The sequence below is a fragment of the Papilio xuthus genome, unplaced genomic scaffold (genome assembly GCF_000836235.2).
Source record: "Papilio xuthus unplaced genomic scaffold, Pxut_1.1 DF827679.1, whole genome shotgun sequence".
In the NCBI taxonomy this organism is placed as follows: Eukaryota; Metazoa; Arthropoda; class Insecta; order Lepidoptera; family Papilionidae; genus Papilio; species Papilio xuthus.
The window spans coordinates 1,927,498-1,952,152 of record NW_013530970.1 but is presented as its reverse complement, the minus strand read 5'-3'; the positions used below and the strand labels follow the sequence as shown (position 1 = coordinate 1,952,152).

Here is a 24,655-nt window from a genome sequence, read left to right as displayed (position 1 = left end):
TTAAATTAATTATTACAATCCAGTACAATTATCATTTATGGTACTTTGATATCATCAGCTCGCTATACATCCCCACCGAGGGGCTCAGAGCCTATCTTAAGTTAAGGGTGATTAGGCCATAGTCAACCACGCTGGCTAAGTGCGGGTTGGTTGTCTTCACATATATCTTTGAATTTCTTCTTAGATATGTACAGGTTGCACCACGATGTTTTCCTTCCTAAGAACTTTGGATAAATGTACATATGTAAATGGGAATTCGAAAAACACATTGATTGCAAGTCAAGTGCCATTGACCCCTGAGCCAAAGATGCTCTCTGAGCCACCGACGCTCTCCAAAAACTTTGATAGTTATTTTGAAATAACAATTTCTAGTAATAAATATAATCAATGTTACTCGGTGACAATGTAACTTTCTATTGAGAAAAGAATTTCTAAATTAGGTCCAGTAGTTTTTGAGTTATTTCGTTACATGCAAAATACAATGCTTTCTACTATTTTTAATGAAAATCAATTCTTACTAAATAACGTAGATGTTATAGACCCATTTGTTTATTGCAATGGCATATTTTGACTGGCGTTCAGAATGTCTTGAGTCATTATGGATGCAGGTTGCATCACGATATTTTCCTTTGCCGTAAGAACGTCAGATAAATGTATATATAGAATTAGAACACTGAAAAACATTGATCGGGAATGAACCCGGTTCTGTAGATTAGATGTCTTTTAACCATTGCGCCACCGATACTGTGATAATAATAATTTGACTTTGTGACTAGCGAGCCAATGTTCTTCGAAGGAGAGACCTTGTGCCCCGCGACCGGTGGAGGGACAATCAGTGCTATGTGTTTGTAACACAACTTACTGTGATGAATTTAAAAGGGAAATACCAGAAAAAGGACAATACGTTGCTTATACTTCGTCGAAGGTATAAAAGACATAAATAACAGAATAAAAAAAAAGTTTTCTTTTTGACAATAATAGTTATTAGTTGCAAAATGAGAATTTTGTAAAATTTTGGACAAGTTAATAACCTTTAGTCAGCTATTTTATTCTAATACCTTTAGTCGTAAAAATCCTTCTCGTATTTCAGGCAGGTTCAAGATTTAGAAAAAGTTACGGTCAATTCAAGAAAGATTCTTATTCAGGTAACTAATTTTGCTGTATATTTATTTTGAATAATTTTCGATTTAATATTTTACGGCCATTGTTAACTAGGTAAGAAATGCATCGATGTTTTAAAAGTGGATCCAACAAAGACGCACCAGAAGATCCAAGGCTTCGGTGGTGGAATTACTGATTCTGCAGGCATAAATCTGTTCAGTCTACCGCCTAATATGCAGCAAGATATGATCAAGTTAGTTTTGTTAACTTAAATATGTCATTCTATTCCAGGCCAGATTTATAAGACTTATTTTATGGGACCAACTATTATTTCTATATGTGTTTCAATTAATAATTCCATCCTGTTTAATAGAATGTTAACTTTTCCGGGATAATAAAAAGCCATTCCATAATATCCTATATAAATTTACATTAAAAATTTCAGCTAACTCTATTAACGACATTTCATTGTTAACACTTCTCGCTCGATTCTCTTTTCTTTTCTTCTATATTTCTTAATTAAAAAGTCAAAGATTTTTAGTGGCCAGTATGCCACGTCTTTAGCATAATGTTTAATCCTGCGCTCAATACCTTTTTGATTTGATTCTTATTCAGAGTGTCGACCAGTCAATTCCATTTCCATCCAAGACCATTGGTTAGATATAATTAAACATTGCTTGCTTTCAGTTCATACTTCAGTGAATGTGGTATTGAATACAATATGGGCCGTGTACCAATTGGTGGTTGTGATTTCTCCACACATTTGTACGCTTACAATGAATACCCAATCGATGATACTTATCTTACCAACTATTCGCTCTCCTACGAAGATTATCATTACAAGGTATGTTATCTTTATCTTTTTTAATCTTAAAAAGTGAAGAACCATAATTTTGAATATCCCGTGATAAGATAAACGAATTTAAACATAATCTTGTTTTGTCACAATTTATTTACTTTTGCAAACCTTATTTATTAGCTTTTAATGATATAAATGAGTGCTTAGAGTATTATACTAATGATAAGATTATCTTAATACTTTATTTGAAATATTAAAGGTGAATTTTTAAGCCCAAACTGCATTCTGCAAAATTTCACTGATTTGAATTGTTTTATTTATATTTCACAGATACCAATTATACAAGCTATCATGAATGTCTCAACAGCACCTCTGCAGTTGGTAGGTACAGTTTGGTCACCGCCAGATTGGATGAAAAATAACTATGGAGATTCAGGAGTCAACAGATTGAAAGACGAATATATGGGAACATATGCGCTGTATTTCTTAAAGTAATTTTTATTATGTAATTTTAATAGTTTTATACTGTCGATAAAAGGTTCGAAAAGCTTTCACATAAAATTAAACAAGACACGTAAAATATTGAATTCTTAATTAAAGATGATAAATCGATGAGTTATGAATATTTTTGCAGATTTTTAGAATTGTATAAAGAAAATAACATCCCATTTTGGGCTATAACAACAACTAATGAACCTTTAAATGGTGTAATACCGTTAGGCGACTTCCAACATCTTGGCTGGACGGTGGAGAAAATGGTAATATTAAAGAATCAACATTTACTAATATGATTTTCTGACAAAATGAAATTAATTTTTTCTCTTCAATATGCTTATATATTATTAAAATATGGGTAGACGTTAAACTTCCTTGCACAATTCTTGTTTTAACTATTTTTTTAATTTTATCAGGGCGAATGGATTAAAAACGACTTAGGTCCAATGTTACGTAACTCCAGTTTTAAAGATGTCAAGATTCTGGCGGTGGATGATCAGCGCTACTCAATACCAATGTGGTTTAACATCGTAAGTATATCTTGAATCTAAAACAGACTTTTTTTAACAAATATAAATAGGAGAAAAGAAATATGAAACTGTTAACATAAAAGTGAAGTTATTTAGCATCGATTTAAAAAGTATACAAGTTTAATAAAAAGAGTTTTCATAATAAATTAAACAGAAACGTATAAAAAGATCGTAACAATATGGTACTGTACGAAGCTCTCGCTAAACAGTTGGATTAAGGGCCCGATACAAAAGGCAGTTATCCTAGAAACCGCACGCATCGTGAGAAGGTTCGTCTGCAGCCCTGACCACTGGTTGTTTGAGTCATGGGACTCCGCAGCCGGTGGTGCTCTATTTTTAATATTTTGTATAATTTTTTTATTTTATATATGAAATGTAATATATTAAGAATAAGGTTAATAAATGAATAAGAAAAAAAAATGGTTTCGTACCATTGTTTCGGAAGGTACACTTGTCCAGACTGTATTACACAGAGAAAGAACATAAGAGGTTGTAATCAAAGAGTTTTATTGCAGTTGTTGCTACTAGCTCCGGAAGCTGAAGAGTATATAGATGGCATTGCAGTGCATTACTATGTAGATAAAATCACACCAGCCTCCATCTTGCAGGAGACTGTAAAGGATTACCCCAACAAGTTTGTCATATCTACAGAGGCTTGTACAGGTTAATATCTAAAATCTAAAAATATAGATAAAAGAAAACTGATTTATCGTGAGTTTCTGAGAGTTAAATATCTGTATATATCGTCGTATAAAAACTTATCGTCATCCCTATCATGATCTTTGACTAAATAAAAATATTAATATGTTTCAAACGGAGATTTTGATATCAGAAACTCACGGTGACTGATATTATTGATAAGCAGTCCGAGATACTTGGATTAGAGACTGACAAAGATTTCTGTTACTATGTAGCAGGCACTAAGAAAGTATTTTTTTTTAATATATAAAAGGTCTAAAGTTGGGGCTGAAAGTTTTTGTAACCATTCATTATGTTTCTTTTCCACAGGATTTACTGGTCCAACAGACCAAAGAGTGGTGTTAGGAGCTTGGGACAGAGCTGAAACATATATTGTTGATATTCTAGAAGTAAGCATTTTTTTCTGCGTCCATTATTTCAAAAAAGATTTTTTTAATTTTGAAATTATATTAAAATTTGAAACAGTGTTGACTCTAAAAATACTACTGATTTATAATAAAAAGAAATTCCGTATTCGTTTTTAAGAACCTATTGAACAACGGAGTTGGATGGATTGATTGGAACATCTGTCTGGATATGATAGGTGGACCTAACTGGGTACAGAACTATGTGGATTCTCCCATCCTTGTTAATGCAGAAAAGAAGGAGTTTTACAAACAGCCGATGTTCTATGCGTTAGGTCAAGTCACTAAGTTCGTGAAGAGACATTCTTATAGGATAGAAATGTCAAATGTAACTGTATGCCCCAACCCTGAAGGCAGTGATGGAACTAGGTAAGATTTTAAGCTTTTTAATGCAATGTCTTGATAAAAATGAAATAACACCAGTGCGGAAATACTTGGGACCTTTCTAGAATGCGATAAAGAAGGCCAAACGCAAACCTTAGACCTGAACACTGGTTTTAAAAAAACGTCGTTTGATAACTGTGAACAGTGAAGAGAAACTTTTGTCATCTTTATTTTATATATTATGGCAAATGAGGCACATGAATCCGCCAAAATGGCGAATCAATCACTCCTTAACAATTGCAGGTGCATTGCCTACTTGTCTTGATCGAGGGTAAAAACAACGCACCATTCTTTCTGACTGAATAAAGCGTTTTCAAGCTAGTAGTATGAATGTCCAGAATTTTGAGTATCATTGGAAACATGTTTCTTTTCAGTGAGAACGTATTCTTTTGTAACTCAGATGGCAACGATCCTGTATATAACAGTGCAGCTTTCCTCACACCGGGGAATACGATAGTTGTCATCATATATAACAGGTAGTCATTAAATTTTCATAAATTTTATCTTACTAACATTATAAACTAGCTGTGGCCCGCGACTCCGTCCGCGTGGATATATAAAAGAACTTAATTAGTGTAGCCCACCCATCTAAATAGTATCCTATGTCCGTCTCCTGGCTCTAAGGCACCTCCTCACCAATCTGTAGCCATATCGGTAAAGCCGTTCTTGAGTTATGAATAGTGTAACTAACACGACTTTCTTTTATTTATATATATATATATATATATAAGATGCGGATTGTCAGAAGGTAAATACAGAACGGCCCAACGGATCTTGATGAAATTTGGCACAAATGTAGAACATATTCTGGAAGACCGCAGAGGCTACTTATTAGTTTTTTTTGTTCAATTCTGCGAAGACGGAGTCGCGGGCGACAGCTAGTAGTTAGATAAATATCAACTGAAAAATTTCAGCGGTGACGCGAAGAGTGTTGTCATTTCTTCAGGAGACAAAGAGGCATTGGTTGAACTTGAGGCTTCATCTATAACGACCGTCGAATTTCAGAATGAAGATGGCACCAAATAAACAATAATTATTTGGTATAAAATAAATAAAAAATTGGCTTGTGTTTTTTTATTTGTTTTTTAAGTATTTTTGGGTCAATAAATCTATTCTTAACATTGACCAGTATTTAATTCGTCCGAATATCCTGTAAACTTACTTAAAAATCAAGTTAACAATTTTTTCAAATGTTGATTTAACACTTTCAATGCCACTACCATTTTTAAGTATTATTAAGTGGATTCGTTGGAAATTCGGTGGCATTTAACGTGTTAAGTTAGCATTTGAAGCCGTATATTCCCGATACATGATACAGTAAACAATAGATAATTTGCAGAATGCGACAACACTTGTAAATTTTGCATGTGTAAGAAAGAGATGGTTATACTTCTCTCAGCTTCAACAAAAAAATTCGCGAGTTCTATGGTCTATGGGACATCTGTCAGTGTTAATCAGTCGTGGTCACTGGACAGTTGATTCTAGGTGTTTTTGTAATTTAATTATCTCTGGTGCATAATGAAATTGTTTATTATAAGTTTTATTTTATTTACATACATCAATGTTATTGACTCCGGTAAGTTGTTAATTATTTTTATATAATTAATAAAACATAAATAAAGAATAGTCATCCTGTTCCAATACTGGCTATATTAAACAATTTATAAATATATTCCAACTAATATTATAAATGCGAATGTTTGGATGGATGGATGTACAAACCTTTAAACAAAAGATATCCTCAGAACGGTTGCATGGATTTAGTTGAAATTCGACATAGATGTAGAACATAGTCTGGAAGAACATATAAGCTACTTATTAAATTTGTTTCTTAAAACCCGTGCGAACGGAGTCGCGGGCGACAGTTAGTAGCAAATAATTGTAAGAAGCGAGCGTATCATCAAAGACTGGTAATGCATCTGCGCTTCCTCTGGTATTGCAGATGTCCATGGGAGTCGATGAACACTTTAGTGTTCCCTCTCGTTTGTCCCCTTATCTTACTAAATCTAACTATAATTATAAATGTTTAGATGGATGGATGGATGGATGTTTGAAGGTATCTCCAGAATGTTTACATGGAAATCGATGAAATTTTATTTGTTGTGCAAGAACACATAGGCTACTAATTATATATTTTTTTTTAATTCCGTACATAATGTTATGTAAAAGAATTGAAGAACTTTAGTAGTCTTCCAAATAAGTCAACCTATTTCCCAATTTTACGTAATTCTATTTTCAATCATTACAATGTATGTAATTGATATTTTAGAAACCAAAGACAAGTTTTATCATCACAAATAATTAATGTTAAGAATATTTATATCGAAAAAATATAAATTAGTGCGACGAAGATAATGACTATGGAGACATTGAACTTTTTCATTGATTACTTGTTCATACAAGTTTTTATTAGTCTATATAATAAAAATAACACACAGTACTTTTCGAATAAAAAAAAGAATGATGAAAATCAAACAAGTAGGAGCGGAGTTATCGACGAACCAAAATAAAACAAATAAACAGACGAATTAAGAATCTCCTCCTTTTTGAAGTCTGTTCTGTTCTGTTTCTTGTTTATGGCTCTCCCTCATCGGATTGGGCCAATGTTAAGTGTCTTTTTGAAGTCAGTTAAGAACAACAATCACTTTGATATGTCAAAGTTTTACAATGAATTTTGACCATTGCCCATAGACATGACCAAATGTAAATGCAGAGCCTAGCTGTAATGGCCAGAGAGGGTGATGTACATAAAGAGGATATTACCCTTTCCTATACAACTCTACCGGCAAATAAACTTCCCCTTCTCAACTTTAATAGAATATTATCAGGTGAAGAAGACTACAAATTCCTCCTCCGGGCCGCAGATCCGACAAACGTGGGATTTTTTCTACTTCACGCCTGTCTTGTGTGCTCGGTGGAGTTCCTGTGAGCTAAAGCTGCGCACTCTACTCGTTCTGTTGTTAATTTTGATAATATTTTAGACAAGCCGTGTGCAGCTCGACAAATAAAAGACCGGTCTATCATATGTGTATGTAATACGACATACTGCGATGAATTCACCAGAGAAAAGCCAGTTAAAGGCGGCTACGTAACGTACACATCTTCAGAGGTAACATTTTTTAATATAACGAAAACTAGAACGCCTTATTGACCTTAGGATCCGTTCACAAAGACCTGGACGGAGAGTAGAGTAGCTTAATCGAAATAAATTGAATCGTATACGATTGAAATAAAGTTTAATTTTACTTTTCTCGTCTTTTTTCGCTTGCTCTTTATAAAGAGACGTTCTTTCGATCGTATAAAGCTCAATTTTATTCGTGATAAAAATACCATCTCCGTCCCGTTCTTGAATGGACCGTTAGTTAGAATATCGATAGGGTTGTCATCTATCGTCAGCATTACACATTTCTTTTTAATTTAGACCAAGTTATTTGGCATATGAATTCAAAACTGGCCTTCTATATTAGTTATAGTATGACATTATTAGTTATAACGCAATATATTAACTTATTTGATTAATTTTGTCATTTAAATTTAGAACGTAATAAGGATGAAGATGGATGGACAGGAGTGCGAGAAGACCGAAGAACGTTTAGATAAATTATAAAAGAAAATACGTGAAGATAGGAGGGCATTCAAACATGATAGAGTTATGATAAGCGAAGAACTGTGCTGCCATCTATGGGTGCATATCATAATGGTTAATTTTATTTTTTAATTCCAGGCAGGCTCGCGGTTTAAAAAAGGATCTGGAGTATTTCATGACTCTGATTGGAATCGTAAGTTAAAATTCCAATGAATTAAGTTATCACGGCTTTATATAATCGCGTATTGTCTTTTCCACAGTTTTCCATAGCTATAATTTATGGTATTTTTTAGCGAAATGCTGTTCTGCATCTCTGGTAGTGAACCCTAAGGCGAAGTACCAAATGGTCGAGGGTTTTGGTGGCGCGGTCACCGACGCAGCAAGCATCAACTGGAAGAGTTTGCCCGAAGAAATGCAACAATCTCTTATAGAGTTAGTGTTATACAAAATACATACATAAGATTTTTAATAAGTACCTCAAAGTAATAGGATATTGATTTTAAACAGAAAAACATTAATATCGCTAGAACGAAGTTGTAACAAACATAAAAATTGGAGGACCTTTTCTTAAACCGGTTACGAAACTAATTGCGTCTAGTTTTTTTCAATGTTCCGTTGAAATTACAGTCCAAAATTATTATGATAAATAACCTAAAAAAACTATTTTAACAAAATAAACATACAAATAAAAAATATAGAATACATGTTTTATCTGTAAATCCGATGTTTATTTTACGAAGTGGACATTATTAACTACGCGTGCCGTATCGTTCTTAAAAAAAAAGATTTTTAATAGCAAAACAAAAGATAATTTTTTTTTTCAATGTAGACACATTTAGATATTGTTGTCTCTGTATTTCAATAAGTTTGAGAGAGATGACGATATGTTAGCGATTCATTTTCTAATATTAGGAAAGTAAGGTTAGGTTAGATAGGTATAGGACATATAACAAATTTTTTGACACTAATAAAAGTATAAACAATATTTTTTAATTAACGTTTTTTATATAACACTTAATTTGGGTTAAATCTAGTAATTAAGACACACCATTAGGTCTGACGTCAATATTTAAAAAAAAAAAACTTTTTTTTACGAATTTAATATTTTTTCCAGTTCATACTACAGCAGTAAAGGTCTGGAATACAATATGATCCGAGTTCCCATTGGCGGCTGTGATTTCTCCACACATGCGTACGCTTATAATGAACAACCAGAAAATGACGTCGATCTATTGAACTTTAACCTAACTTCTGAGGACTTTGATTTTAAGGTACTATACAGCTTTGTATCCACATAACTTCTAATACAACTATTGTAAACAAATAAAATAAAAACGAGCAAACTTCACTCTACTGCAGAATGTTATAAAGTTCCAAACATCAAGAGTTGTTCAAGCTTTCTGGTTACGTCTTAACAAACATTCATCTACCCAATCAAACTTTCACATTTATTCGTAAACGTTAGAAATAGTTGTTTTAAATATAAAAATAAATTTACATTACCTTAGACTTTTTCATTATAATCCAGTAATCCGAACTTCGGTCATCCTCCGGTTTTAATAGTGCCCGATTAATGAGATTATACTAAATTTATTTTCTAGATTCCAATGATAAGAGCGATTAACCGTGTGGCGACAGCGCCAGTACATATAGTAGCGACCACCTGGTCTCCACCAATCTGGATGAAGACAAACCACAATATCTCCGGCTACGGAAGACTGAAGAAGGAATATTTCCAGACTTATGCTTGGTATCATTACAAGTAAAGATTTATTTATTACTAGTGCTATGCTGTAACTTCCTCAGTGCAGTATTTAAAAAAAATATTAAAGTAAAAAAAATCTAAAATTTTTATTATCTGTTAAGAAACTACTAACTGTCGACGCGTAGGCTATGTTTTCTTCCAGACTATGTTCTATATCTATGCCAAATTTCAGCTAGATCAATCCAATTCGGAGATACTTTCAAACAAAAATCCATCCATCCAAACATTCGCATTTATAATATTAGTAAGATTTTATGTAGCAAATGGTTATGACACTAGTTACAAATTTGATGCACAGACTAAAACATCTTGATACTTGTAATATTTTTACTAAAGTTTTTCTTCTTTTTATAGATTCATCGAGCAATACGCAGCTCAGGGTATAAGTATTTGGGCGATAACAACTACAAACGAACCGATTGATGGTTTCTTTGGTTTGGCCAGGTTCAATACGCTCGGCTGGTCGATTGACAACATGGTAAAAAAAAACTACACGTGATTCATTATAAGGACTAACTATCGATCGCGACTTTCCGTGCATAATTTAAAAAAAAAACTTAACTAGTAGTCTATGCGTTTATCGAGACTGTGCTCTGCAATAATACCTTCTAAAAACATCCATCCATCCATACATCCAAACTTCATCATTTAAACAAATAGTGAAATTATTTTGTTTCCTTAAAAATCAGAGTTAACATCAAAATGTTAAGAAAATAAAGTTTAAGATAGTATCGATTCCCTTCATGATATAATTTACCTTATCTTCTTTTACTATGTTACTAATATTATAAATGCGAAATTTAGTATACATATAGACCACAGTCTGGAACAACACATAGTATTTTAGTAGTTAATGTTATGTATTGGGAGTAGTAAAACGATAGCTAGCTTAGCACAGACTGTTTATTCAAGTAGCTGTCACACTAACGGCGGACTTCACCGCTCGTTCGGGAACAAGCGCTGTGCAAGCGCATATACAACATCTCTCCATATCAGTTAAATTTTTATAAAACTAAATTTAATGTTATTCCAGGCAGAATGGATAGTCAAAAATTTGGGGCCTACGATACGAAATTCCAAATTCAAAGATGTGAAAATACTAACATGTGATGATCAACGCTTCACCATACCTTTTTGGTTTAATGTTGTAAGTAATTTGGAAGATATCTAAGTAATTCATCATCATCAGCTCACAATACGTCCCCACCGAGGGGCTCAGAGCCTACCCTTTAGTTAAGGGTGATTAGGCCATAGTCGACTATGCCAGCCCAGTGAGGGTTAACTTCACACATATCTTTGAATTTCTTCTCAGATATGTGCAGGTTGCATCACGATGTTTTCCTTCACCGTAAGAACATCGGATAAATGTATATATGTAAATCGGAAATCGAAAAACACATTGGTACATGGCGGGATTCGAACCCAGGTCTTGCAGATTGCAAGTCAAGTGCTTGACCCCTGAGCCACCGACGCTCTCTTCTACCTAAGTAATTACATAAAGATAATAACTATTTATCAAGTTACTTATCGAGCTTTGATACATATAAATCATTCTTCGCTGCTTTTACGAGTACCTACCTATATCCATAATATTTGCACAAATATAAAAAGTGAAAAGAAAATTAATTACAATAGAAGTCTTTGTACGAATCCTCCAACACAAAATAAGCTATCTCGTCTTTATCCATCATCATCATCAGCTATCAGGCAATAGTCGATTGGCGGTATTCAAACCCATAACCACATCATCTGTTACCCTTAGCCCTTAAGCTATTGTGAATTAATAAAATTATTTCTAATTTTGTAGATGCTCCGTACAAATCCTAAAGCTTTGGAGTACATAGATGGTGTTGGTGTACACTTTTATGCAGATAAAGTGGTGCCGGCGTCAATATTAAATGTTGTATCAAATAGTCATCCCGATAAATTTATACTTGCGACCGAAGCTTGTGAAGGTATTGTTTTTAAATAACATGTGCCTATACATTGCATGCATTTAAATAAGACTGGCGATAAACTGGCATCATAATGTAATTAACTTGATCAATTTTTAGGGTTCCGTAACTTGAAAGGAAAAAAAACGGTACCCTTATATTATATATTTCTTTGTTTAAATATTTTTCTAGCTTTATTTGACATATACTATGTAAAATGAATTGAATAATTGTAGGAAGCTTTCCTTGGCAAACTGAGAAAGTGGACCTAGGGTCTTGGAAAAGAGCTGTTACTTACATATCGGACATCTTAGAAGTAAGTCTATAAAAACTATTCATAGACAACCGCATTTGCAGACAAATAATCTTTTGTGTGGTATTTATTTTTGTCATATTTTGATGGTCTAACAAATCTTACTAATATTATAAATACAAATCTTTGGATGGATGGATGGATATGTATGTTAGAAGGTACCTCCAGAACGCCTGCATGGATCTCGCTAAAATTTTGTATAGAACAAGATATAGCCTTGAAGAACAACTACTAATTAACTTCTTTAATTCTGCGCGGACGAAGTCACGGGCGATAGCTAGTGAATAAATAAAGCTCTATGTCATTTTTCAGGATTTAAATCACAATGTAGTGGGCTGGATTGACTGGAACTTGTGCTTGAACACGCGTGGGGGACCTAATTGGTCAGAGAACTACGTCGACTCTCCTATTATAGTAGACGCAGTCAAAAACGAGTTTTATAAACAGCCAATGTTCTACGCTATGGGCCATTTTTCGAAATTTATCAAACGTGGCTCCAGAAGAATCGAAGTGAACGAAATAAAGCCCTTATTTTCTTGGTCAGTTAAACATGTCGGTTTTCTTACACCTGATGGCACTGTAGTTTTAGTGCTATTTAACGAGTAAGTATTTATTTAAATATATTTCAAGTATCAAGAAGTCGACGACGTCCTATTTAGAGAACGACTTCATTTTAAGTTCAAACTTAACCCTAGTTGCATATGATTTTTTTGTATTTGGTTCATATATTTATACTAGCGGACCAGACAGACGTTGTCCTCTACACGTCTTTGTGTGTTCACGTCTGTGTGTGTGTTTCAAAATTTTGAATCTAAACCATTCCCAGATCCTCTTGAACACACACAAAAAATTTCATCAAAATCGGTCCAGTCGTTTGAGAGAAGTTCAGTGACATACACACTCACAGAAGAATTATATATATATAAAGATATTACAGAAAAATAAACCATATGTCTGGGTGGCCATTGGCAATCAGTTCTAAGCTTCCAAGCTTCTATCTAAAGTCGTCAACTTTAGATAGAAGCTTGGAAGAGAGCCGTCTTAACCCAAAGAGCAAGGCCACTCGGTTCTGGGGGGAGCTAGGCTGGTACGGTTTTAGGCACCAGACTGATTGTTAAGACGGCTCTCTTTAAACGTGACAAAACATATGCCTGAAAGGTCATGTTGTTATCCTTTTTTTTCTCTTCAAAAAAACAGAGACAACAAAATGTTTAATACAAAATATTAGCAGTGGTAACAAACTGTTTATTTACCCTTTTATTTTATTTTTTGTGTCAGGGGCGACAAAAGAATAGTCAGCGTGAGATGTGGAAAGAAGAAAGCTGTTTTAGAATTGGAAGCGAAATCTGTTACAACGATGGAGTTCTATTGCGTTTTATAAAACAATATTGTTGTTTTTAAAATCTCTAACGGACGTACTCAGAGACGCTTAAGGTTTACTAAGCTTACTATAGATTGATGGGAAATATACACTGAGTTACTGTTTGAGTAACAATTAAACGTACTTTAAGTTAAGTAATTTATTAAGTTTAATTATAAAATATGTTTTTTTTATTTTTTAGTCATAAATCAAACAGTTTATGCCCAAATTGAAATAAAACAAATAATCAAACAATTTGTTTGTTAATTAATATGTTTTTATTGTATATTTAATTTAATTTATGGATATCTAGACACTTATTATACATTTTATAATATATAATTTTCAATTTTTAGTTTAATATCTAAACGTAAAGAAAATATCGTCTAATTAAAACGAAAAAACAATGTAAAAAAAACGAGGAAAATGGCAGTCAATACTGTGATGTGAACTCTATTAAATCATATTGCACAAAAAAAAACTTTGCTTCAGACTTTAAAGAAGAGCTTGAGATATAAATAAGAATAGCCAGACTGTTCTAACCGTTCATCAAAAATTGCATGTTTACTGTGAATGTCCACTGTTTAAACATATTGTCATCTCACTAATTCTTTTACATAAAACAGAGATAGATATATATTTTTGTATATTTGATTCAGTAGAAAACACACGGCTAGTGCGGAGTTATATTAGATAATGACAGGAAGATGTCGTTAGGGTAACTCGTTTAGTTCAGGGCTAAGCGACATCGTATGACGCATCTTGCGATGTAACAACTTTTGTGTTTATATTATTTAATAATAATAAAAGAATTGTTCAATGAATAATATACATTATGATTCACGTCTACATTGAAAACAAACTTTTAATGACGTAACAAAAATTGACAAAATGTTAACCCTTAATTCTATGGTGTCCAGTGTGACGAACAACTAATTAAAAAAAATCTACTGAACTAGCTTAGAGAAAATTACGTAAGTATGACTTTACTAAAAAAAAACAGTTTTTTTGCTACAAAAAATTACGTCGAATTAAGGGATATACAACGATCAAAACCATTTGATCCAGCGCTACTATAATGTCTCTATGTTTTTTTTTATTTGGCTTTAACGTATTATTTTATTATTATTACAGCTAATAACCTAAAAATATTGTTTAGGTTATTGACCTCGATGCGACATCGGTAAGTTTGCCTTTATCAAACAAGATAATGTGAACAGTAAATTGTTAAGAGAAATTTTAATTAAAATTATGTCAATTCAATCTTAAACAATTTAATTTATGATTTAAAAGAAATTGGGAGTCGAAGCAATTTATTTTGAGAGGCAGGAAGTTTAAATAAAAAATCACTTTTTTTTTAAAAGACTAGCTATATAAAAAGCAGCTCTTCGAGGAATAAATTCGAAAAAAAAAGTTAATAAATAGTACCCTATGTCCGTCTCCTGGCTCTAAGCTACGCCTTCACCAATTTTCAGCCATATTGGTAAAGCCGTTCTTGAGGTTTAAATAGTGTAACTAACACGACTTTCTTTTTTTTATATATATATATATAGATTATAATAAAAAATAATAAAATTGGAATGTCTGTATGTAATTAAATAACATTTTGCGAACATGATGTATAGACGCTGACTTATTTGCCATTTGGTACAATAAAATCAGTGGAATACAGTAAACTGTAGTACTGAGAAGCGTTGTTTCATTCGCAGGAAATCATCTGTGCGCATGAGTCACTCTGTACTCCGACCGCAAAATCACGTTTACCGCTGACTAATATTTACGTAAACAGATAACGAAGAGTTAATATTAATGAATTAACCAAAATATTTACTAATACGGTTTATGGTATAGTTGAGTCAATAAGGTATAAATAATATTTTTTAAAACATAACTTCCTCCACCAAAATGCAAATGGCGCTAAAACCTGCTTTTGTGTTTTTGTTTTGCTTCACCGCTGCAATCGAATGTCCTAAATTTTATATTTTACGTATTTTATAAAATTATGCTAATTCCCTGTCAAATCTTACATTTTTATTCACGTGGAGACTAAAGAACATTTTTTATTTATTGACTATGACAACGACTTTCTAATCAAATGTAGGTAATAAAAAAATGAGCAAAGGACTTCTTTTTTTACCTAATTATTCACATTCAATTATTTACAGTTATAGAGTTTTGAATGAAGAGTTAGTCTTTACATTTATTGACCTAATATCTACTGTTTAAGAGTTTCTATGAAGTAACGAAGTAAAGGAAGAAGTGTAATATAATCTTTCTTTAACCCTATTAGTTATTAGGTAAACAAACAATTCATGGAACTCAAACTAGTTCATCTTAAACATGGCGGACGATGTCAAATCAAAGTTCAGTGTTCACAAACGCGTTCATTTGTTATTTAAATTGTAAATAGCTGTCATACCGGCCAGTACGCGACAGATCGCGCTCCGTAGAGGTTGTATTCGTGTAGTTTTTATTTTATATTTTAAAAATGCATCGGTTGACGGTGTTTGGTTTATTGTTGGCATTTACTGGCAGTGCAATTGGCCACACTTATCATTTAGGAGCATGTCCCATCGTGGAACCTATGTCTGGCTTTGAGATGAACAAGGTTAGTAGTCTTGTAGTTTCATTCAAAAATCTTGTTTTTTACATAACTAGGTGTACTATTTTGTTTCGTTATTACGAACAGGATTTACGAGGATATGAATAGAGAAAATTTACTTTTGCAATAAATAGTTTTTAGAATAAAGCTGTATTTTGGAGGTATACTAAAATAAAATGTAACAAGATTATTAAAGGAATTGGAAATAGAATGTTATAATTCTCTAACGATTAACGTAAAAATGTGCGTCCAGATAATTTGTAAGCTGTTGCAACAAATGTTTAATCTTCCTTCACTATTATGATTATTCGATCTATGGTCGATATCAACAAATGAATTAACCCTTGACTTCTGATAAGATATTTCTGTTTATAACCATATACATAGAATGTGTCTACTGTTATTTTATACGCGGCATAAGCGTCTGGCTCAATAGACAGGATAGTAATGTGATGTCGATTTTATTCCTTTATTGTTGTTGACACAGACTATTTTCAGTGGTAGCCGCAAGCAACAATACTTGTTGCACGAATTGGCTGGCTTGTCCGGAGCAATATCACGACCACACAGAAGATAGGTGTCAAGTGGCAGTAATAACCTAATTTTAGTCCTCTTTACGCATGGCAAAAGGGCGCGATGGGGATGGGGCTTTGATCGAAGATGTGACAATTTTTTTCTCCCTTTGCGTCTTTTCCGCCGTCGATTTAATGTAGGCAACGCATCTACAATTGTGGATTTCTATGCCGCTTGCTCGTTTGTCACCGTGTAATATAAAAAAAAATTATGCATTTTTTAAATATAGTTTCTATGTATATTTAACATATTATATTATGTATTTGAAACTTGTTACACAATGTATGAATGTGTATGAAATAGGTTGAAGTGAACAATGAAGTGATTCACATATGTAACTCAATGCAACGGACTTATTATCTACATGACTCGTGTGGTGATTCAGTCGACTGATAAATGACAAAAGCGCTTTCTTTCTTCCAGTAATAATTAAATTAATTAATTTAACTAAATTTTGCAAGATACTTGATAATATTATTATTGATTAACGTTAAGCTTGTTATTACATATACCGACTTTTTCTTATTTTATTCTCGGTGTGATCTTCTCGTAGTTAATTTCAAAATTTTTAGATTTAGCCAGCTCTTCAATTTTTATGTAAATGAAGTCGGATTACAATCAAAGACAATCATAAGAATTCAAATTATTGTAGGTCAATGTAATATAACTAGCTGTCATTCAATAACCGTGTCATATTAGTATAAAAAGTATAAGTAATAAAAATAAAATTGACCTCTATTTTTTTCGGACCTTCATTGAATAGTAGATGGATATTGAGTTGGCACGTCGGACACAAGAATCTTAAAGATCCCAACGTGCAAACTTAAATAACGCGTGCTATGCATATATGTGCTATCATATGAATCGTGTGTGTTAATAATTTTTCATCAGATGCTCGGCGTGTGGTACGTGATACAGAAGACATCAACTGCGTCTCATTGTATCACTTATAACTTCACGAGGACGCCGGAGCCAGGTACATTCGAGATAGAACAGGTCTCGCAGCATTTCATCTTAGGATTGACACCACTCGACCATGACTACAGGTATATTACTAATATTATAAATGCGAATGTTTTGATGGATGGATGTTAGAAGGTGTCTACAGAATAGTAGCATAGGCTACTAATGAGTTTTTTTTAATTCCACGCGAACGGAGTCGTAGTCAGTCCTATGAAACCGACTTGCACATAGTCCTTTTTCGCGAACGCGAACTGTGTAGTAGGTGCCTTAGTTTTTAGACATGATTGTAAGTGAGCCGCTTTCGTTTATATTAAAGGTTATTCTGAATAATCAAATAAAAAGCAAATTCCGATCGTTTTTCTGTTTGTCGGTCTGTTTGTTTGTTTGTGTTTGACGTTTTTAAAATGTCGATTTTTGTGACGAATTATCTAACCCATAATCGTATATCTCTGTACTATTACTGTACAGAGATATACTTTCTTTATTCTAATTAAGTACATTTTTGCAGATATAAAGGAGTTCTTACTGTCCCTGACCCAGCAGTGCCGGCCAGAATGAAAGTGCGCTTTCCTTTAAGTGAGTATCTTATGTGAAATGGGTTTGAGAACGACAGTCTCTACAATATAACAAGCGTAAAGTTTTTTAGGACAGTTTAAAAGTGGTACAATTAAAGTTTGTTGGAGAAACAAGACAATGCACCTTCAGGTTTATTAGTAGCAATTCCGTAAAATTAATTGTAACTATTTTTTCTCTCCAGGCGTCGCTGGTTCAGCAAGTTATACCATACTGGCGACTGATTATGACCAGTACGCAGCAATATTCACTTGTCAGAAGTTGGCTTTCGCTCACAGACGTTCTGCCACCATACTTTCGCGCACCAAGGAGCTAGATAAAATATTTGTTGATAAGGTACGACTCACTTCTTTTTTTTTCCCGTAGTCAAAAGGGTTTGTAGATGTTTCTTTTATCTCCTTCAATTTATACAAATTTAATCACAATATTTGTTCTCATTAATCTTCATTAATTTAGGATTAAATTGTTAAAATATTATTTAACTTGCAGATGCGGTTGAAGCTGGCGTCTTTCGGTGTAGATCCATACGATCTGTCGATTATCTCGCAGTCGGAGTGCCCGGGCCGACCCAACGGCGCCACAGACGGCGTTGATATCAACATTAACCCAGACACATTCTCCACGCACAACATCGGACATGTTGTAAGGAAAACTGGCGGTGTTATTGGTCAGTATCTTAGATTTATATACACTTAGTAAAGTTCAGCAAAAAGCGCTTTTCAATTAGTTTTAAGTTTTTTGATGCTAAAACCCCGTTAAATAATTTAATGTTTTGTTTGGTCGGCGCCTGCAAGATTTAAATAGCAAATATGCAGTAAAGACACTTAGATGCCGCAAGTATTTTCCCAGTAAACAATCGATTTTCAAGATAAAACGACGCATATAAATTGTTTAATTCTTATTTTTAGCGGATGGTGTGGAATACGTAGTGGAAGCTGGCAAGAAAGTGTACCACAAAGTGACTGATAGCAAAGAAGACCTCACTGAGACACCAAACATGCATTTGGCCTCCCCAAACCGACTCTCCGCTAAACCCGATGACGATGCAGAATGGTTGCCATAGAAAATTACACTATGACTGAAATATTTTAAAACTATTTACAAAGTTACTATTATGGTAACATTACATTGACTTTAACACTCATAGACCATATTTTCCCGCCATGTCATGACATTTTGACAGCTGTCAGTGTAAAAGAATACTCCTTACTCCGTAGAATAATTAAAAGTCAAAGAAATGCATTTCTTCATTATAGTTTTAGTAATTTTGTAATAAATTGATATAAAATTGATGAACTGTTTCATTTATTATTACACTAGATGTCGCCTGCGACTTTGTGCCAGATTTCATCATAAGCTGTTGAAGCCGTTCTGGAGATTCCTTTAAACAAACATCCATCCATCTAAACTTTCGCATTCATAATATTAGTAAGATTTTTTGATCAAGTAACTTTTCAAAATAAAATTTACTATATTGAATGAAATAAAACACACAATCGAGTCACGAAATAAACTTTATTAAGCTTACATAAGCTTTAAAAACGCTTGATAACTGGTTTTTGTAAGTAAAAACAACAAATGCAAGTAAAATGCAGCAAGGGTCAAGTTAAACTGGTTAAGGGGTACATCTTTCGAGGAAGCGCGGGTAGAGGCAGACCTCCCTGATGTGGTAGCGGTCAAGCAACCAACACAAGAATCTCTCCAAACCCAATCCGTACCCGCCGTGTGGTACAGTACCGAATTTCCTCTGGTCCGTGTACCAATAGTAAGGGCTGGGGTCAATGCCCTCACCTTTGTAAACTGCAATTAAAGAACCGTTTTAAACATTAATTTACCAAAATGAAGACACAAAAACTCGCGGTCATTTTGAGAAAATTTCATCCCTTTCCTTTCATTTTATACAATTCTTTAGTAATATGAATCTGATTTTCTCACCTGACATAAGTTCATCGTAATCCCAGATCCTGAGGGAGCCTCCAATAATTTCTCCAACTCCTGGCATTAGCAGGTCCACGGAGTCAGTCAGGCGACGGTCTTCAGGGCTCTTGGCCATGTAGAAAGATTTGATAGCTGCTGGGAACTTGCACAACAGTATCGGAACTCCGATGGCATCAGTCATCTTACGCTCCGGCATTTCTGGGATATCCTGGAATAAGTAAATCAAATTAAAACTAGATGGCGCTGTCATCAAACTTACAACTACATAAAAATGAAACTAGATGTCGTTGTTCTTAATTGAATATAGCAAGTGTGAATACATGTTCGTTTATTTTTTACAATTTAACTTACTTCTCCGTATTCGTAAAAAGAGCCATCTTCCTTAGTGATGTTGTGTTCGCGAAGATACTCTATAGCCTCCGAGTACAACATCCTCTTGAAAGGTTTTTGAGGTCGCTGAAATTATTATTCGTATTAATTTAAGTTATCTTACTTATATCATAAATACGAAAGAAAGTTGGATGGATGGATGGATAGATGTTTGTTAGAAGGTAACTCAACAGATCTCGATGCAATTTGACATAGATGTAGAACATAGCCTGGAAGAACATGTAGGGTACTAATTGAGTTTTTCGTAATTTCTCGCGAAAGGAATCGCGGGCGGCAGCTAGTACACAACTATTTTCGCCTTTTTCGTTCGTCGCAAACGAATTGAAAGTAGGCGGTAGCACTAATTTTTTCTTCTTATGCTAAAGATGTAACATTTACTAATTCTACCTTAAAGTTAGGGTTAAGTTCATATACAAGATGTGCCTCTGGCGAGGCAAGGACGCGATCCACCACATCCACGACTAGGTCTTCAAGCCGGTTCAGCAGATCATCGAAACTTATAAAAGGGCATTCAGCTTCTACGTGACTGTATCTGTGAAACAAGCATTGGTTACAATGAGTTATATTAGAATATAAAAGTGACCCAAATACCAAGATGCCAAAGCGGAAAACTATTATGAGTTGTAAACACTGCCGTTCACTTCCTCTTTAGATTATGGCTGTCAAAGGTATGCAAATCTAACTTTGTAAATTTCCCTTATTTTAACCAAACAAGCGTTAAGATAAGATATTTGAATACTAAATTAGTCACAAAAGAGTTACACTTATAAAAACGACTTAACATATTTATTGCTTAAATTTACTAAGAAAATAATAAGCTAAATTATTTAATTTACTTTCAAAATGAAAACTAAGATAAGCGCCATCTATTGGTGAAATCAAAACAACAAACAGGCTGTACTTACTCCGCTAGATGTCGCCTAGTGCGAGACTGCTCTGCTCGATACGATTGCGAAATGCAGTAGACATCGCCCAGCGCTGCTATACACGACTCTAAGTACAACTGCGAACTCTGAGTAAGGAATGCTTCTTCACTGTTGATAAAAAACATATTATAATCAATCAATCATCAGCTCCCAACACATCCTCACTGAGGGGCTCGGAGCCTACCCTAAGTTAGGAGTGCCCAGACTTAGCACTTACTTCTTGACCACATCATTTGTTGGCACGTCTGGAACACCGATACTTCTGTATCCTACGTGTCAACTCATTCTAAAGTTAATTCATTAAAACATATTAAAATCTCACCCAAAATAGCTGAACTTGAACAGAGTACTGCCACCTTCGCACTGAGTCTGCACCAATGTAGGCGGTGTCACTTCTGTGTAGCGACGCGCGGCGAAGTGTTCGCGGAATGCGCGCGTCACCAGCGCACGCGCACGCAGTACTTTCGATGTGTTCTCACCGCGAATCATTATGTGCCTGGGTTAAACATATTGATAGATTTGTTAAATAATCACTAAGGGCAACTTTTAGTATACATTATACATAAATAGAATTGGAGAGTTTGTACGTAATGTCGAATTTATTTTTTGTCTATTGAAGGCTGCGTTTGTTCCAGGTATACTCCGGAACGGCTGGAATGATTTTAAAGGCTACACTAAAAGAGTACCTAACGGCTCATTGACTTTAATGTGCGATACTCTGAGTAAAATCATTAAAAAACTAGTAGTTAATTACGTTATTCTTTAAACAAGGAATTTTATTATTTTAATTTTTAAATGGGATAGTTAACTAGAAAGTGCAGAATCAAGTTGCAATTTTTACTTCAAGTTTTATATTTTCATGATTAAATTATTTCTTACAAGATAAAAATTACCTGTTATCCAGCTGCACATCAGGCAACGCTTCCTCATTAAGTATTGAGTCAGCACCCCCAGGTGGAGCGAGCCCGATAAGCTCCCAGTAGTCAACAACTAATTCATGTCCACCGGGAGCCTAAATAAACAAAGTCATTTGGTAATATTTAACTATTTTTATATCTTACTAATGTTATAAATGTGAATATTTATATAAATGGATGGATGTATGAATGTATCCCTGGAATGACTCAACAGATTTCGCTGAAATTTGGCATAGTTGTAGAACATAGTCTGGAAGAATACATAAGTTGCTTATTAAGTTTTTAATCCCGCGCCGACGGAGTCATGGGCGAGAGCTAGTTTAGTTTACAAAAAACAATACTTACAGTCTTTCCTTCAAGCACTGGTCTAAGCTTCCCGTAAAGAATCACAGATGACTCAGTAGACAGAACTAATGCATTATATGTTTGGCAAAGAACACCTTGGAGTACACATTGCAGGAACCCAGTCCCGTCTCGGAGTGAGAGGAAGGCTAGGGCACGACCCTGTCTCCTCAATCGGTGTACCCAGCCTTTGATGCATAGACGTTCACCTCGGTGCTCACCAGCTGTGGGTAATCATGTTTTAAAATTTGGATATATGTATACTAAATATTGTTATACTTAATTTGTAAAAATAGCTGTTGGTCTTCCATGAAATAAATCTTACTAATATTATAAATGGGAATGTTTGGATGGATTTTTATTTGAAGGTATCTTCAAAACAGCTCAACAGATCTCTATGAAATTTGGCAGATGTATAATATATCCTGGAAGAACACATAGGCTACTAATTATGTTTTTTTTAATTCTGTGAAGACAGTACTTCTAGTGAATAAATAAATACAGAAGAATATTTTTTAATTATTCAGTTTGGCAATAATATTTATAAAATAGTTACACTGCATGGATTGGAAATCCCAACAAATATTTAACCTCTATGATCTATGACAGTCTTGTGCCACTGCACTGCAGTATTGCATCATCCTAGAAGAGTATGCATGCAATCATTTTTATTTAAAATTATTTATTTTTTTAATAATTTATTCATTAAAGATGATAATTAACTAAAAAGATTGTTAATAAAATCTGCTTATTGAAATTTTTTCATTGATATAGTATATATTCTGCATAATATTTTACTAATATAGATATATCTCCCAATTATAAACAAGCTTCAATTCTGAAGGCAAAAGTATAAATGTTTGTAATCATTTTGAATTATATTAAAACTTACCTTCAACTATTTTCACGGTTTTCGGCTCTGGAAGAGTTTCGTCTTTTGTAATCACGATTTTTTTCGCCTCTTCTAAATTTTGAAGCCTCTTTTCATGACTTTCTTCTTCAGCTTTAGCTTTGTCAGCAGCTTTATAGTTTTCTCTTACCCAAATCTTTTGTATCTTTTTCAATTGAGATTTAGCGGCGATGTCGTATTCGGTATTCTCGTCTTTACTATCGACGTAGATAGCTGGGAAGGGCTCTTTTCCTGCATGCCTCATCGCCTGAAGAATAGTTTTAAATGGTTTTTCTCGCGACCCATCTCCTGTTTCGTCATTACCTTTTTTCTCCGACGTATAAAGTTCGGCTGTAATTTTAATTTTATTCAGACTTTATTACGAATTTTTATAAACACGTTAGATTAAAACTTGAAGTATTGATTCAATATGTTAGGGTTATTCATAAAATTTGAATATCAAACTTACTAAGGGACAAACCCTCGATGTTAGGCATATTTATATTAACTTTATGTGTACACTTATAAATACTTTTTTAATTAAGGAAAATGATTTTTCACATTAAATAAATAATTCCACGTTTGTTTCACATTGATCTTTTAATCCAACACGACAACTGTGACATCAAAATTGAGTTGAAATCGAAACGTCAACTTCAAATGCATGGACCATAGACTAAAATAATAGTGATGGACGTTACGAAAAATAAAATTTCGATTCGATGCGTAAAATTTCCACACCGAACATTCACTCTCAAAGTCACTGTGAAAACGGAACTCTGATAAAAAAAACAAATTTGGTACACATGAAAATCAATTTGCGTTACTAACGAAAAACAATTAGTTTTGTCTGTCCGCAAATCCGCCTTCGCTTCGTACAATCTCTGAAATTCTAAATTAGCGGCGTATCTTTAAGACTGAAGAGGCACTGGAAAAAGAAGGTTCTCTGAAACGGCTTGACTGATTTTGAATATACTTTTTATGGACAGTATGGATGCGAGGGTAACATAGGCTATTATTTAAAAGTACGCTGATAAAGTTGCGGGTACTTATCGAAAATAACATCTTAACACTGGGGCAAATAATAGCTTGACATTTATTAAAATATTATTTCCTAACATAAATTAATTTTTAGCTTAAATTATATGTGCAAAACACAACACTAGCAGGGA

The 24,655-nt window shown here is 33.8% G+C and overlaps 4 protein-coding genes across 5 annotated transcripts; 3 read left to right on the top strand and 1 right to left on the bottom strand.

The window, feature by feature from the left end:
- Positions 1 to 598: 598 nt before the first annotated feature.
- On the top strand, positions 599 to 5,438 carry LOC106117550 (glucosylceramidase). Its single transcript, XM_013311912.1, has 13 exons — positions 599 to 608; positions 777 to 925; positions 1,091 to 1,145; positions 1,216 to 1,354; positions 1,789 to 1,945; positions 2,231 to 2,391; positions 2,535 to 2,658; positions 2,812 to 2,925; positions 3,441 to 3,588; positions 3,934 to 4,013; positions 4,150 to 4,397; positions 4,787 to 4,888; positions 5,327 to 5,438. The coding sequence occupies exons 1-13, from the start codon at positions 599 to 601 to the stop codon at positions 5,436 to 5,438; spliced, it is 1,599 nt and encodes a 532-aa protein (XP_013167366.1).
- A 435-nt stretch (positions 5,439 to 5,873) lies between these two features.
- LOC106117985 (glucosylceramidase-like) lies at positions 5,874 to 13,617 on the top strand. 2 transcript variants are annotated; one of them, XM_013312531.1, is made up of 12 exons: positions 5,874 to 5,988; positions 7,394 to 7,521; positions 8,137 to 8,191; positions 8,292 to 8,430; positions 9,113 to 9,269; positions 9,600 to 9,760; positions 10,118 to 10,241; positions 10,797 to 10,910; positions 11,571 to 11,718; positions 11,934 to 12,013; positions 12,323 to 12,612; positions 13,289 to 13,617. In XM_013312531.1, the coding sequence occupies exons 1-12, from the start codon at positions 5,931 to 5,933 to the stop codon at positions 13,389 to 13,391; spliced, it is 1,557 nt and encodes a 518-aa protein (XP_013167985.1). In that variant the 5' UTR covers positions 5,874 to 5,930; the 3' UTR covers positions 13,392 to 13,617. The 2 variants fall into 2 exon arrangements, with proteins under 2 accessions (XP_013167985.1, XP_013167984.1); XM_013312530.1 differs by lacking the exon at positions 5,874 to 5,988 and adding an exon at positions 6,992 to 7,240.
- Positions 13,618 to 15,856: 2,239 nt separating this feature from the next.
- Positions 15,857 to 19,332, top strand: LOC106117886 (apolipoprotein D-like). The gene is given in 6 exon segments (NM_001312861.1): positions 15,857 to 15,978; positions 17,437 to 17,591; positions 18,017 to 18,084; positions 18,266 to 18,417; positions 18,571 to 18,748; positions 18,990 to 19,332. Coding segments are annotated over 6 exon segments (828 nt in total). The 5' UTR covers positions 15,857 to 15,858; the 3' UTR covers positions 19,145 to 19,332.
- Positions 19,333 to 19,577: 245 nt separating this feature from the next.
- Positions 19,578 to 24,137, bottom strand: AsnRS (asparagine--tRNA ligase). Its single transcript, XM_013312391.1, has 10 exons — positions 23,953 to 24,137; positions 23,487 to 23,834; positions 22,598 to 22,818; positions 22,229 to 22,347; positions 21,658 to 21,831; positions 21,315 to 21,443; positions 20,797 to 20,941; positions 20,371 to 20,475; positions 20,017 to 20,227; positions 19,578 to 19,881 (listed from the first exon to the last, which is right to left on the bottom strand). Exons 1-10 carry the CDS (start codon positions 23,978 to 23,980, stop codon positions 19,697 to 19,699), a joined length of 1,665 nt encoding a protein of 554 aa, XP_013167845.1. The 5' UTR covers positions 23,981 to 24,137; the 3' UTR covers positions 19,578 to 19,696.
- Positions 24,138 to 24,655: the final 518 nt, after the last annotated feature.

What these genes read in the sequence shown, in the direction of transcription:
- AsnRS (XM_013312391.1), bottom strand. Translation starts at nt 23,980, where the DNA reads ATGCCTAACATCGAGGGTTTGTCCCTTA. An exon ending in AACCGTGAAAATAGTTGAAG is followed by an intron (nt 22,819 to 23,486) that starts GTAAGTTTTAAT and finishes GATTACCCACAG; the next exon opens with CTGGTGAGCACCGAGGTGAA. An exon ending in TTACGATGAACTTATGTCAG is followed by an intron (nt 19,882 to 20,016) that starts GTGAGAAAATCA and finishes CTTTAATTGCAG; the next exon opens with TTTACAAAGGTGAGGGCATT.
- LOC106117985 (XM_013312530.1), top strand. Translation starts at nt 7,120, where the DNA reads ATGCAGAGCCTAGCTGTAATGGCCAGAGAGGGTGATGTACATAAAGAG. An exon ending in CTTTAATAGAATATTATCAG is followed by an intron (nt 7,241 to 7,393) that starts GTGAAGAAGACT and finishes ATAATATTTTAG; the next exon opens with ACAAGCCGTGTGCAGCTCGA. An exon ending in TACCTTTTTGGTTTAATGTT is followed by an intron (nt 10,911 to 11,570) that starts GTAAGTAATTTG and finishes CTAATTTTGTAG; the next exon opens with ATGCTCCGTACAAATCCTAA.
- LOC106117550 (XM_013311912.1), top strand. An exon ending in ATCTACAGAGGCTTGTACAG is followed by an intron (nt 3,589 to 3,933) that starts GTTAATATCTAA and finishes TCTTTTCCACAG; the next exon opens with GATTTACTGGTCCAACAGAC. An exon ending in GTTGTCATCATATATAACAG is followed by an intron (nt 4,889 to 5,326) that starts GTAGTCATTAAA and finishes GAAAAATTTCAG; the next exon opens with CGGTGACGCGAAGAGTGTTG.